This window comes from Elaeis guineensis, chromosome 1 (assembly GCF_000442705.2).
Source record: "Elaeis guineensis isolate ETL-2024a chromosome 1, EG11, whole genome shotgun sequence".
In the NCBI taxonomy this organism is placed as follows: Eukaryota; Viridiplantae; Streptophyta; class Magnoliopsida; order Arecales; family Arecaceae; genus Elaeis; species Elaeis guineensis.
Genome location: NC_025993.2, coordinates 173,864,982 through 173,880,764, shown reverse-complemented (window position 1 = coordinate 173,880,764; position 15,783 = coordinate 173,864,982). Strand labels below are relative to the sequence as shown.

The 15,783-nt window shown below is 39.4% G+C and overlaps 1 protein-coding gene across 1 annotated transcript; it reads left to right on the top strand.

The window, feature by feature from the left end:
* Positions 1-356: 356 nt before the first annotated feature.
* On the top strand, positions 357-14,643 carry LOC105039655 (adagio-like protein 1). The gene is made up of 2 exons (XM_010915871.4): positions 357-868; positions 12,578-14,643. Exons 1-2 carry the CDS (start codon positions 612-614, stop codon positions 14,187-14,189), a joined length of 1,869 nt encoding a protein of 622 aa, XP_010914173.1. The 5' UTR covers positions 357-611; the 3' UTR covers positions 14,190-14,643.
* Positions 14,644-15,783: the final 1,140 nt, after the last annotated feature.

The window sequence follows — 15,783 nt, the reverse complement described above, 5'->3', positions numbered from 1 at the left end:
GCGGCGAGCACTCTGGCTTTGGCTCCGCAATTTCCTTGATGCTGCTCCGGTTGTGAAGCGACAACATGGCCGCTAATCCCGCACACGAGTTCGCCGGGGCCCATAACACCTTCCATGCGACCGCCCGTAATCGATCATCTGCTCCCTGTGGATGGCAAAGATGCGAGGGTCGGTAAGCCAAACTTCCAGAACATGGGCGCGGGGCAGATCTTATTTACACTTTCCCGCATATAAATCTTTATATCGACTGTGTAAAATAGGAAATAATCTGACAGTACGCCGCTTAGTCCCCCCTCCCCACCGCCTCTCTCTCCGAGTTTTTTTTAGGTCGGTTTGTGGCTAATTTCCAGACAACTCTCCGTCCACTCGTTCCCCACCTCTCCTCCCGCGACCCAACATCCTATTCTCTCCAAAACCCCCAAAGAGAAAAAGCGAGCTAGCTAGCAAGAAGCGGAGAACAATAACCGAACCCTCTCTTTCTCTCGCTCTCTCCCCTTCTTTGTTCTTGCCCTCGGGTTCCTCTCCTCTGCTCCGGCTCGCGTTATTGGCTACGATTTCGACTACAAGGTCTTAGTTTGTTCGTGGTTTGGATCTGGGGATTTGGGGTGGCGATGGAGTGGGACAGCGACTCAGAGGGGCCGAGCAGCGGTGAGGAGGCGGAGGAGGAGCAGGAGGAGGAGGGGGGCTTCGTGCCGAGTGACGGCGGGGGGGTCTTTTCCTTTCCCGTAGAAGGCATGCTCCAGTCGGCGGCGTCGTGCGGGCTGGTGGTCACGGACGCGCTCGAGCCCGACTACCCCATCATCTACGTCAACAGAGGGTTCGAGAAGGCCACGGGCTACCGCGCCGAGGAGGTGCTCGGGAGGAACTGGTGAGTGCCCCTGCGTTGTTGCTTTGGCCAAAATCTTGTCGAATTCTTGTGCCTTTTGAGCGCGCTAATCTCTCGCTTCGGTTCCATCAATATTTGCTGTTTGAATTGGATGTGGGAGGATGCTGAAGTTAGCTAGTCGGGAGTCTGTCACCTTGGGTCTGAACTTCGTTTCTAGGATTTAGAACAGTGTAGAATTTGCTTAGACTTTGATAAATCTTTCAATCAAACGTTTATTCTCGTCCTTTGAAAAAACCCATACATGCTTATACCCATAATGATGTTAGATGTTAGAGCTATTTTTATATAAAGGGAGAACATATCACTGATGAAGTGGCCGTATAATCAGGGAATGTATCAATGCTGTCTTTCATAAAGCCAATTAAACCAAAGTGGGAATAATCCTATTATCCGAGATAACAATTAAAACCATCAAAATACACCATATCCATCATAACATCGTAGCAGAATGTGAATTCCGTGTCTTTGTTTAGTTATCAGTTAGCCGTCTTTAGTTTGCCGGTTAAAAGGAAGAACTGACGTGTGCATCTATATTCTAGATGAGAGAGAAAGAGGAATAACTAGAGGGATCAGGGGATTAGGTCTTTGATGGAAGGATCAGGGGATTAGTTGGAAAGAAAAACGGGGACTGGAGAAAGGGATTAGGAATGAGGGGATGGATAAGAGAAAAAGAGGAATAACTAGAGGGATTATAACATCCACTATGTAGGATGAAGAGAAAGTGTAAAGAGAAAAATGAAAAAAGAGGCTAAATCTGTGGGGACAAGGTCGAAGAAATATGGTGCACTAAGAAGGTCGAAATGGCTGAAGAGATAATAGAAAGGATAGAAAAAACAAAGCTGGGTTGATGGGCTGAGCTGGTTAGAGGAAGAAGATAATAAAGGAGAAGAAAGAAAGTGGGTAATCGAACTAGGTATTGAGTAAGAAGAGGAGGAACAAAAATAATAAGGTTTCTCCTTTGGGCTTGTCATGTTGGCTATATCCGCTAAATCCCACCACTATAAGAAAAAAGAGTCCAGCAAAACCTGTACGGTTGAGTATATTGGAACCTAGGCACTTGGGTTTCTCTCTGTTTGTTGGCATCATCTGTGCTTGATTACCTGTCCACACTATTCGGGCTTGTTTATGCCCCTATGCATTCACCTAGGTCCCTACGTGAGTGTCTCAGTCATGCGGGCCTTCCCCAGTGAAGTAACTTCTGTACTTTTGCCCCAGAAACAAGAAATAAAGTAGAGAAGGCACTTTTAGATGTTTTCTATAAAACATGATATTTCATGTGAAGCATATGAAGACACTAAATCTATTTAAGGAATGATTATAAGGATTTTGAAAGTTCTTTAACCCGGCCTAGCCATAAAGTAGGACCGGTAGACACAAAACCTACCGAGAAAAGGACTCCAAAATCCACTAGGAAAATATTCCTAAATTTAAATTTGAATATTAAAAGAAATATAAAAGATCCAACCTATTCCTAGGCTGAAATCAAAGAACAAAAAATATTTGAAAATAAACAGAACACCTAAAAGTAAATCTAAATCAAACCTACTGCATCAGATCTTCTATCGTGTAGGTATCATTGTGCTTCTAGGTGATGCTCACATGCTTAGCCTACCATTCAATCTCCATATGGTAGTGGTGAAGTTGGTGAAGTTCCATGAACATTTCCCTTTGATTGCTTTGGGATATCTTATTGTAATTGCTTTTGTTCCTCACAAGTAGTGGTCTCAAATTATCTAATTATTTGATGGATGTTAGTACGACTAGATTTGGAGGATCGCTGAATAGTGGATCATGGTAGCACTGGATCTCAATTAAGAAAGTAGAAGGTTTATTTGGCTTATCTTCAATCTTTAGATTCTCTAGATGTTGTTTTAAGTCTCATCAAGGAGCTGATCCAATGTCTGGTGCTTCGTTTGGGGATCATCCATGTTTCTGGTTTTGAATTTATGACTGCAAGATCATCAACTTTTAAATCATTATATGGCATTTTTATCCTCAATATTTTTGTCAATAAGATATTCACATGCAAGATATTTGATGAATCTATTCTCCAGTTGCATTTGTTGTGCTCTAAACAATGTGAGGATTTCTTGCATGACATCCACACAATCAGATCCAGCATCCATTTGCTAAGTATACTCTTCTTGTTGTGACTTACCAAAAATGTTTCTTGTTGTTGAAGCAATCCTCACATTGTCTGTGCCATGTGCCCATGTCTCATTCTAATGGTATATATGATTGATCTTGCTGCTATAATACCAGTTAATGTTGGTATAACTAAGAAGATTGCATCTACCTAGGTGGTATCTGAAACAAATTTCAAAAATCTAAGAAATTAAATGAAATCTGAATTTATTTCAGATGTAGACATTGTAGCCTTTGTAGGAGAGCATTTTTATGCTCCCAAAGGTTGTTATTTCGGCAACGCAGGGCAGTTCCTCAAGCTCAAAAAGAATGAAGTGACCTCCTCTCTTTATAGTGAGAAAGGGATGGAAGATCTACCTAATAGAATTATCTTGGCCCATGTACTTGGGAATGTATCTTGTAAGTCTCAAACCTAGAACCCAATTTTATGCTCCAGAAGGTGGTTATTTCTGCAATCGGAGCAATTCCTCAAGATCAAATAGAAAGCATCGAGTGTAGTGAGTTTTTTTTTTTGTGCGCGCGCGCGTGCATGTGCGTGACACTGGGGGGGGGGGGGAGAGAGAGAGAGAGGAATGACTCCTGCATGAAGAAGAGTGGGGGAAGAAGACGGCATATGCACCCCTGGTCCATAAATAACTAAATCAATTATTCACCATAAACTAATAGAACTCTCTTCTCCTTGTATATAGCTAGGGAAATAAGACATCTAATTCTCTTGTATATAAGAAGATATGCTGAATTGGTTTTCCTTCCAAACTAGGAAATCTCTAGAATCTTCCAAGGAAAAATAAAAAAGGCAGATAAAAACTTTCAGATGTTCATGAAGACAGCTTTTTATGAGATATGTTAGATATAGCAAAATTTTTATCTCTGTAGAATCCAATGTAAAAAGCCACCAAAATCTCTTTGAAATGCATTTATGATAATTTAGAATTTTTTTTTAACCCATTCTGGTCCTAGAGTAGGATTTATGAATACCAATGTTGAAAAGCAGAGGATGAAATTATTTAGACATCGAAAATAATGGGATGAGACTACAGAATTCCAATATCTGGTATTAGTAGAACAAGAAGTCATCTTTTGGCTAGTTTTTGATATGATATTTGGTTTGTGATGAATGATGAAGAGCTTGAGGAGACAATAATTTTGTTTCAATGGTATTGGTAGATGCTATTATGATGGCTGTTTTGAATTTGGATGAGATAAATGATATTAGTTGAGGAAGGGTGGTTCTCTTAGTTTGCTTGAGATTGGAGGCGACATGAGGAAAAATTGAATGTGGATTCTGTGGACAGTGTTTAAGTGTTGGTGGTTTTTCTGGTGGCACAATTGAGTTTGCATTGAATGATTTTTTTGGAACTAGTTTACTTATTTTATGTGCTAGTATAGCTTGCTTATCACTAGGGATGGCAATTGGATGCAGGTCTGGTTGGATGTGGGTTGAGTCAAAAATTTGTAAACCCTAACCTGATTTGTTTATTAAATATGTCAAAAATTCAGATCTTAACCTGATTTGTGTATTTAATAGGTAACCGACCTGAACCCACATAACTTGTTTTGAACTGGTTGAATCAGGTTAAATGGATTTTTAATCGACTAAATGGATTTAAATAGGTTGATCAGGTTAAGTGAGTGGGATTAAAGGAGAGAGAAACTAATTAAGTAGGTTTTACATGGGTTAAACATGTTTTAAATAGGTTAACTGGGTCAGCTTATTTGGCCCAACCCATTACTAAATGGGTTAAAACAAGATAAATGGGTCGAAGGTCTAAACCGGAACTTTACCCATTTAATATATGAGTTTAGGAGGGTTGACCCGTTCATGATCCTAAACTCCTAATCCATTTGTGTCAACCCTGAACCTGCTTAAAGCAGGTTCTTTATGGATTTGGTTGACGGATCGTGTTAAAAATTGCCACCCCTATTGCCTGATCAAGGTTGCATCTTCTCATCTTAAGTAACTTACTAATCTATGCGTGTGTACCATTCTTTGTCATGATGAACTGTAAACCTTTTGGTACATCTTGGTACAGTACCAGGTGCTCGCATACACACTTGGCATGCTATGGTGTCCTGGTAATCTGCATGAACCTTATTTTTTCCCTGTTCATTTATTAATTTTTTCCAGTGTCTGTTTATTGTTACATGAGGTTTGGAGCCCATGATCAAGCTCATGGTTCCTTGCCAGATCTTAGCTCGGTGCCATGCTAGATCCAAGTTTCCTTCCTCTTTATCTCCGTCCTTGCCACCCCTTGACCTTTGAATGGGGCATGGAGAAAAAGTGCTGGGTATCTTTTGATCATGTCCCAACTCATCTTTGGTGAACTGGCTGGTCCCAGTTCTTATTCCACGTCGTTACTGATTGGTTTCAAAGGGGGAATTGGGACCATCTGGTTCTACACTTCAGTTTCTTGGGCCTATCCGAGGACTTGGTTGGTCATTGGTCTAATCAATCACACGTATGTGGAGACTGGTATCAACTAGAGTTGATCACATCTTGTTAATGATTCAAATTTGTTAATTTCAGTAATATTACTCAGTACTTTTGAAGGAAAAAGAACACCTGAAGAATTTTAGCATCAACTTTTGTACCCTTTGGCAAGGTTCCATGATCAGTAATTTCTGAATAAGCCATTAGACGGGGTTTAACTTTCTTTGCCAATGGCGATGAAAGTGAAAAGCCAGGTCTACTAGCCTGTTTTATCATAATTTAGTTTTGAAAATTTGAACAAGATTATGTTAGAAGTTGTAATTGGACAGTTTTGTCTCATACTAGTGATCTTGAAATTCGAACTTTTTAGAATTTCAATCTAGTGCTCACATTCAAGTCTGGAGCATAATTCTAGCAAAAGACTGTTTTGAGCTTCTAATGACGAAGCAAATGAAAATTATGAGGTTTCAGTTACCTTGCTTCTGAAAAATCTAACTTTATATGTAATATAGTAGTAGCTCTGTCCCGACACACATGGCCTAAACAGGCGTGACTTGTTCTAAAAGTTCTTCGATACTTAATTGACTTCTGAAATATGCCTTCTTTATTCTATTGAAATAAGACATATGCGCTTTCATGTACTTTTCATGGATGTATCCATAAGTTTCATGATTTTTAAAAGAGTAAATGATCTCAATAGGGTTTTCTGCAGATATATGAGACACACTTATGATATTGTCTGATGCTTTGATTTGGTTTTTGGCTTCATTTGTTTGAGGTCTCTGCGATGAACTTTTCATTGGCAATAAATGTTGCTTTAACAGAAGAATGCATGTTCTTAGATTCTAGCTTGTTGGCTACTTAACTCCTGTTTTGGGTCCCCCACAACATTTCATTGGCAATAAATGTTGCTTTAACAGAAGAATGCATGTTCTTAGATTCTATCTTGTTGGCTACTTAACTCCTGTTTTGGGTCCCCCACACTTGTGTTCAGGAATCCAAATTGTCAAGTGGAAAAAGAAAGTTAGCTCATAAGAATTCAGAGAGCATCACATTGGGTGGTGTTATCATGTTGTTTTGACTGACTGATTTAATGCTCACCTGAAACTTGCATTGTATAGATACATGCCCCTTTTTCTAGACCAAGGAGCAAGATTGATTTGGCCAGGTAGGTGAATGATTGGAAGAATATAAAATAGGGATATGGCATTTAAGTGCCCAAATAACATGGAGGAATTTGGCAGTCCCACCTAAAAAAAAAAATATTAGAAAAGCTATGCTTTTCATGATGGTTATTATGGTAAAAAATTGTCAATTTCTTGAAAAAGGCCATATATGAGTTATGCGGATTTGAGGGCTGATGATCTCAGCAATTGATGCTTTTAATCCTTTCAATTGGGAATCGAAAGGTTTGGTATAACAGTCTGGTCTTTTGTTTCAAATTTTTCCATTGTTTTCATCTTGGGAATTCAGTTCAAGGTTACCATGGCAAAAGAGCAACCAATTAAAAAGAAAAAAAATCTGGTGGGTTGCCCCTGACCTCTTTTCCCTCCTTTGAAAAAAGAAGGGTGCATGAAATTGATATGATTTTATGATCCTAGAGGCAAGCTATGTGATAACAAAAGATATTTTTTTCAAACTCATTCCAATGGCCAGTGGCGAAGCATTAACATTGTGAGTTATTTGCTTCACGAAAATTCCATCTGGAGACATTGGAAGAATTTCCATTTCCATCTTCTTCTTCTTCTTCTTGAAGGAATTTACACTCCCAAGTGAAATCACAGAATAGTAGAATAGTGTGAACTGATGACCTTGCTACACTCTGTTAGTCATACATACATTCTGTCAAGATTTGAAATCCTGTGGGATGGGGGCATCCCGATTTTGGCTGGAACGGGACACCCCGCATCCCGCCCCATTCTGATGGCCGTCCCGATCGGACGTCCCGGTACATATTTTATTTATTTATTTTTGATAAATTTTGATCCGACCCTTTCAACGCCAACCCCATCATCCCATGCAATGTTTTGTTTGTCATTTAATTTATATATTATTTTGAATAAAATTGGACCGTCTCAAATCCGACGGTGAATAACACGCCACGCTACCTTGTATTTCACCGATTCCCAATTGTGCGCTACCCACCGTGCATATGCTTCGGGATTTGCCCTATTTACTTGGTGCATGCAATAATTTCTCCTTGATCTCATCCCATGGCTCTGAACATGCCACGGTATCCCTAAGTTATCTGCGGTGTGCGATCGAATGGCCTTAAAACCCCTTTCCTTCCCCTCCACGTCGAGCGATCGAGATTTTTCTTCCCCTCCACGTCGAGCGATCGAGACTCCTCCTTCGCTCCTCTCTCCTCCGGTCTTCCTCCTCCGTCTCGGTTTGCTTGCCGTCGGCGTCCTCCCCTCCTCTCTTCTCCATCCTGAGGTGTCCTCCATCCGGCATGCCCGTGCTTCCTCCAACGACGATGCCAACGCCGATGCACTAGAGGAGAAAGGAGAAGTCGGCAAGGTTAGTGTTGTCTTCTCCTTCATTCTTCTCCCTTTTCCAACGACAAATGGGCCGTTCTCCCTCATCATTATCATCCGGCAACGAAAGCCCACACTAGGGCTTGATCGGGACAGCCGTACCAGCTCCTGATCCGAGCGGGATGAAGCCGGGATGGTCGGGATGGAGGCTGGACAAGCGTTTCGGGGTCCCACACCTGTCCCTGGTGCTGAAAACTTAAAGGAACGGGACGGCCGGGATGGCCCGCCGGGACTTAAATCATTGCATTTGTCGGGACTTAAATCATTGCATTCTGTCACTCATACATACATTCCAAAGAGTTCTTCCATCTTTTCGGAGAGGCAAATGACTAAAACTCAAGAATTTGGAGTAACATGCTCCACTTAAGATGGGATCCTTTGTTGGACAGCAGTGGAAATAGTGATAAGCACCTGTTACCCATCTTGAGGAAAGGTGGTCGAGCTCTCTAAGTTTCGCCTTGTATAAGAATAATTATCTAACAACCTATCACCTTTATCTATTAATGTTCAGTTGTTCAAGGTTCAGGATCATATTGGTCACATCAGTGTCAGTATGGTGTTTTAATTGAAGATGGACAATAGGCTGGCGTTTGGTCTGGTTCTTACTTTTAGAAATTGATTCTGTGGAAAATCCAAGAATAGGGCGGATAAGAAAGTCATCACTCATAATATCACAAGTGGCTGTATCGAAGCTACAAATATGAAATGCTGTTGCATTATTTGTATGTGGAGTGTGGCTTTGATCTGCCTCGACCACATACTTTTTATACTGTATCTCACAGTGCACCATTGAAAGCTCCTCGATCTCCCTAAATTTCATTTGTGCATTAAAAGCAAATAAGCCCATCTGCAAATATGTTCTGTTACTGGAGCAGCAGAATGGAACATAAGCCCTGCAGGTTGTGGTGGATTCTGCCTCCAAATTCCTTCTATCCAAAGGGGTAAAACTGAAGTACCTTTGCTGTTACTGTAGTTTTTGTTTTTTAAGATTTTTTTTTTTAGATGAGATAGAAGTTCACAAAGTTCTTTATAGATTTATAATATGCATTATAAAAATAAAACTGTTTTTTCCCGTTTGTTCGTAAACAAATATTTTGTTCATATTGCAGTTTCGGACTCTGGAATTATTTGCTAGTTGGTTTTAATCCTTACACTATAAAGTGTCTAATATTTATATATGTTGGATTTTTTTTTTTTTTAAACCCTATCAAATCCTGTTCTTTATGCATCTCCAAAGTGACGTGATATTATGATTTAACTGTTTTCTGGATATTTGGTATTGCAGAACATAGTCTTATTACTTACAAAACTGTAAATCTCCCTTTCTCTTACTAAGGGTTTAGTCCAAACTTATCAATGTGTTGTTCGTAATTTTTTGATTAGCTTAGGTTTCAAAAAAAAAAAAACATGGTCTTTTAAAAATAAAAAAAAAAAAAAAAGACTATAAGCTCATTTTGCACTGGAGATTATCGGAATTTGTATATTTTCAAATACGTGTTATACTGCTCTTTTTCTGTCTTTCTCTTCTGAAAAAAAATGGCTTCCAAGTAGGGTTTCTAGTTACTCGATTTGGTGCTTTATGATGTTATGTTTGGTGAAAATTTTGTGATTGATTATAGTGATTGCTTCAGTTATTCTCATGCTGTCTGAGACCGTGTTGCTAAAAAATTTGAGATTGATTTTGGAGATTCTTTTTCTTTTTCATTTTTTAAAAATGAAACCTATCATGAGGATTTTTGCTTTTATTGTTGTTGTTCTAGCTTGATCATTCAGACAAATGTGATGCCATGCAAAAATTTTCAAAAAAAATAATAAATTATTAAACGAGGCATACATGATGCCTGCTGAATAACATATGTAGGGCCTTTTGTCGTGGTTGTTAAATTTCCTTTTAGTGCTACAGATTCATGCTTAGTTCGTCGATGCTTGATACTTCATTTATTCCAGAATCTGGCAATTGTGCAATGAATGAGATTTGGATTCTGGATTAGGTGTCATCCATTTTTTGTAGAAGTAATCAATAGGATCTTTGCACTGTTGCTGATTCGATGATTTTTTTGTTCTCTTGTCCAAAATGAATGCAAAATATCAGGGCTTTGAAGTTAATAATGAATGCCTCAAGATCGTCCATTATTCATTTGATGGCTTCGTTAAGCCAGTTGGAAGCTTTTCTAAGTTGATGCTTGGATTTAGATTGTAAGATGGATGAGCAAACTTGGAGAAGCTAATGAGTTTGCACCTATTTCTTTCATTCACTACTCATTTATTTATATGAATAGGTAGGTGACTGGTGCAGATATGAACTCTATATAGATTGAAATCAGGACTGTCTAAAGAACAGCAGTTCTTTCCAGCCCAAAATTTAAAAAGAAAATGAGAAGAATAATTATGACTGGTGAATTATTGTCTCAAGACTAGATATGGACTGGAACTGGACCATGATGAGGTTCCAGGGGGCCAAGACTGACAGATGTTATCTTGAGTCCAAAGTGAGGCTCATTGATTGGTTGATTGGACAGAGTTTTTTTAATTTATTTTAAGAATTGAAATTATAACTGAAAAGATTTCTTTATGTTATATTATGACTATGGCAGTCCAGATGTTATTTCTATAACTTGATAAATCTTACTTCAAGAGCTCCTGGTTTGATATGTTTGGATTTGGAGTAGTTCCAGTCAGTTGGATTGTTTTCAAACTTGTTAGATGTTATGGTAAATAGGTATGTGGATGCAAGTTACAATTTTGGAACTGTTTGGCACAATTTTTGGCAAATTTTGCTATACCTGGCATTTTGAAGTCTAAGATTGTCCTCACCCTGTTGCATTATGGGGCCCCCAGTGCCTCTTATCCCTTGTAACTTCTTATATGTCTTTAAGCTTTTTGTTTTTCTAAGAAAGCATTTTTTCCTCCCTTGGAATTTATACAATTAGTTTCTGCATATCTGATATGATAGGGCTATAGAAGTACATTTAGCTAAATGGTTCAGTGAGGATTGATTTCTGTTTGACTTATAGTGCGACATTGTTTCAATCAACAGTGCATTGAAACGGGTTTAGCATGATGACCCGGTCCACCCAACCATGTCTTAAAGTATTATGCTGGAGCAGTGGATTGTTCAAGTCCCCAAAGTAAAAGGAACATTTTCAAACACGATAGGCAAACTATTTCTATTTTATTCATTTATTAACAACATGTCAAATTTAGGTGTATGTTGGATTTTTTTTTTTGTTTGGTGACATCAACACCATTTATCCTATCTTCATTTGGAGTTATATGTTAGATTCTTTTTTCTTTCTTTTACCTTCTCGCTCATTCACTTTTCTCTTGTTTTCTGGTGTCCATGTGGGGAAAGAAAAGAGGAGAGGGTTTTCTTTTTCTTTTTTTTTTTTGTTTTGTTGGGGGGGGGGGGTGGATGTTGGAGCTTGGTGTAAAAGATCGGTGTTTCCCCTGTGACAAGTTACACTGTAAGCATGTGCTGATCTTGTCAATACTATGGAGTATGGGTTAGAAATGAGTGCTAGAAATGGGACTATCTTCACCTTTGATGGCAGACATTCTTTTAAATGATTTAGATTTGGGAAAACTGCCGTATAGTGTTCATGGACGTACTAATTCTTCAAAGCATGGTTAGCAAATTAAAATTTGTTCATTAATATGGTATGTTTCTTCTGTATTTTTTAACTCTAGTTAATCAAAGTGTCCCTTCTTCAAGGGAGAATAGTATTACCAGATGCACATTTGTTTCATTTTAAATGCTGTAGCACATGATTTCTTTCTTTCTAATTTCTACTTGGATGTTATATCCTTTGTTAGAACCATTTTAGTTATCTCCCTTTTTTTATTGATCCATTCTACTTGGTCTAGCAGTTGGAATTATCGGCATTTCTAGTTTAAACTGCATGCATAATTTGGTCATCTGGATAATCCAGTCAGTAGTGTGAACTATGTGATATAGATTTTTGCAGCTAGAAGTGAGATGGCAATCAACCATCAAATGCAAATTCCATTAATAGAAGGAAAAAGGGAGCAGATGCTTAAAATATTTTTAGAAACTAGGGAACATTTGTGATCAGCATTTTTGCATTTTCTTATTGTTTTGCATTTATTGCTTTCGAGCTGATTTTTTTTCTTGTTCTTTTCCATAGTTCCCTTTTTTTTTTTTCAGATGTACTCAGGTTCTGTGTATCAATATGTTCTGAATATTGTGGCATTAATGAGCTTGGGTCCAAATTACAAAATGATTCTTGTTTTAACTGTCTTGTCAGTGGTATCTTTTTATTGAAAACTACTTTATACACATAGCAAGCATACATGCATGTGCACACATCAAAAAACAAGAACAGCAATCATCTTCAGTCTCTTCCTCCGTAATTGTGAACCAGCCAATAACTCATATCGTGGATGAATTTGGTTAGTATGGATCATCTCATAATTCAGTCAATATGAATCATTCAGCTTTGTTAGCTTTTATTTGTTGAGAAGACGTTCTTCCTTCCTGACCACCTTATTTGGTAGGAAAGGCATATCTTCAATCAGCTTTTTTCTCAAGAATTTATCTATTGTGTTGTCTTGTTTCAGCCGATTCCTGCAATGCAGAGGGCCATTTGCTCAAAGAAGGCATCCTTTAGTGGATGCTACAGTAGTTGCTGAGATACGAAGATGTCTTGAGGAAGGCATAGAATTCCAGGGTGATCTATTGAATTTTAGGAAAGATGGTTCTCCATTGATGAACAGACTGCAGCTAACCCCAATTTATGGGGATGATGAGACAATAACCCATGTTATGGGCATCCAGCTTTTCTCTGACACAAATGTTGACTTGGGACCATTGCCTGGTTCCATGACAAAGGAATGTGTGAGACCTTCTATGTGCTTCACTGTAGACAACTCCTGCCGACCTATCTCTGCAGGGCATGTGCATGTATGTCGTGAATTTTGTAGCATGCTGCAACTCAGTGATGAGGTATTGTCTCAAAAAATCCTTTCAAGGTTGTCTCCGAGAGATATTGCATCTGTTGGTTCTGTGTGCAAGAGGCTTTATCAGTTAACAAAGAATGAGGATCTCTGGAGAATGGTTTGTCAGAATGCGTGGGGCAGTGAAACTACTCGTGCATTAGAAACTGTACCTGGAGCAAAAAGGCTGGGATGGGGAAGACTTGCGAGAGAGTTAACCACCCTTGAAGCTGCTGCATGGAGGAAATTGACAGTTGCGGGTGCTGTGGAGCCATCCCGTTGCAATTTCAGTGCTTGTGCTGCTGGGAACAGGGTTGTTCTTTTTGGTGGTGAAGGTGTTAACATGCAACCAATGAATGATACTTTTGTGTTGGATCTGAATGCCAGTAAACCGGAGTGGAGACATGTTAATGCGAGCTCTGCACCACCAGGCCGGTGGGGCCATACGCTATCTTGCTTAAATGGATCTTGGTTGGTTGTGTTTGGTGGCTGTGGAACGCACGGCTTGCTTAATGATGTCTTTATATTGGATTTGGATGCACAACATCCTGAATGGCGTGAGATCTCGGGACTGGCACCTCCGCTTCCAAGGTCCTGGCACAGTTCTTGCACACTTGATGGCACAAAGTTGGTGGTTTCAGGAGGTTGTGCTGATTCGGGTGTACTACTCAGTGATACTTACCTATTGGATGTCACAATGGAAAAACCTGTGTGGAGAGAGATTCCGGCATCTTGGACTCCACCTTCTAGGTTGGGCCACTCGCTTTCTGTATATGATGGCAGGAAAATACTGATGTTTGGTGGTCTGGCTAAGAGTGGGCCTCTTCGGCTGCGGTCCAGTGATGTGTTCACCATGGATCTAAGTGAAGAAGAGCCTTGTTGGAGGTGCATTACTGGGAGTGGAATGCCAGGTGCCGGAAATCCTGCAGGAATTGGTCCTCCACCCCGCCTTGATCATGTTGCTGTGAGCCTACCAGGTGGTAGGATCTTGATATTTGGTGGGTCAGTGGCTGGTCTTCACTCAGCTTCTCAGCTTTATCTCTTGGATCCAACTGAGGAGAAGCCAACCTGGAGGATACTGAATGTACCTGGTCGTCCACCACGATTTGCTTGGGGGCATAGTACGTGCATTGTTGGTGGAACAAGAGCAATTGTACTTGGTGGCCAAACAGGAGAAGAATGGATGCTAAGTGAGCTGCACGAGCTGTCTTTGGGGAGTTCCCCTCATATGATCTGAGGGGCGAGGGACAAGTTCAGTTATCTGGAATGTTAGCTAGAAAAGCATATGCTTTTTTGATTCCAATAAGAAATAGAGCTGACTATACACTGCCACCCATGGCGTAAAGAATTGTCAGATCAAGTTTGCTTACGGAGTTTCACATTTGCTTGCAACAGATAAAGTCCTGATTAGTGGTTAGGTTCAGTGCTGTATGGCTTGGACACTTGAAGTTTCATCTTTCTCGATCATGAGTAGAGCTGTCACTTTATGGGTTGTGTTTGGATTGCTACGATATAAGTAATATTTAGAAAATACTAGTATAATTTGCATCTTATTTATTGTAGCTTTCTTGCTGCTTCTGGTTTGTATCTCAATAGAAAATCAAGGAATTGCCTGTATATAGTGAGCACATCTCTGTATCTCTCTCACATTGTGGTGCATTTTAATGCTTTGGCTCAGTCCTTTTCCTTTGTGTCGTTGCTTTTCTTGGTTCTACTCTTGATCATGTACGGTAAGAAAGCATGCAGTGCTTTTTATTAAAAAACAGTGATATTCTTCAGGAATGGTTCTTATTTTCCTTTATATGGTGGTTGATATTATACTCATTAGCCATTAAGAGGATATTCAGCCACTGATGCTTTTTATTTATTTATTTATTTTAAATCTTGGTTTGTATGTTCATTAAAAATTTCTAAGTTGATGTGATAGTGATGCTGATTGTCTTTTTTTATTGTTATTTTGCATATTTATTCTATCAAATAGTGAGGCACAGCTATAGAGATTTGCCAGAAGTGATATTGTGAAAAATGGGAAATAGGCAGTATTTTATAGCTAGATTTTGTACACTGGAGCATGAGTGGATTTGGCGATGAACTAGTTTTCTTGATGAAGCCTGTGATGTATATGATGAATGCCATTTTTTGGGTCAGTGTTCCTCCGAAGGCAGAGGTCTTTTGGGCATCGATTGAGAGAGAGGGTCACATGAGAAATGCTATGCTACCAGCAAAAGTCGTACCGCCTGCTGCTTTTTGTTCCTTCATCCGTACATTGATGGAAAAAATTTTGGTTGCACTAGTCTGTGGGCCTGTTTGGAGTGCCTTTTTGTGGTCTTTTCTGTTGGCTGGTGATATCAAAATAAAATTTGTCCGGGGATTATTTTAAATAACAATTTAAACCTTGAATGTGTTCTTTGAGGTGATGTAGTTTATACTATTGGAGCACCGGGGATTGGAGTGTCTTTTTATTTATTATTATTATTTTTGTGTAAAACTGAGGAGCCAGTGGCTTTGTATTGAGGGAACATCAAATGAGTACAGAAGAATACATATAGACACACGGTATGATGATCCGAAGAAAAGACAATCTGCTGCACCCGAAACAAAAGCAGGAGCGGGAAAATGTACAGTTTAAAGGAAAACAAAACGCAACCTATAAGCTGGATGATAACATAAAATACAGGAGACAAAAAACCGCAGACGGGTAACTGATGCAGCAATTTGAATTTGTTGGTAACAGCAGTGTAGAGTAGACAACCTGAAGCAGAATAAACTGTCTTGTGAAATGAAATAGAGTGGAGGATATAAGCCAGAAGATTGTACTATTAGAAGAGGAA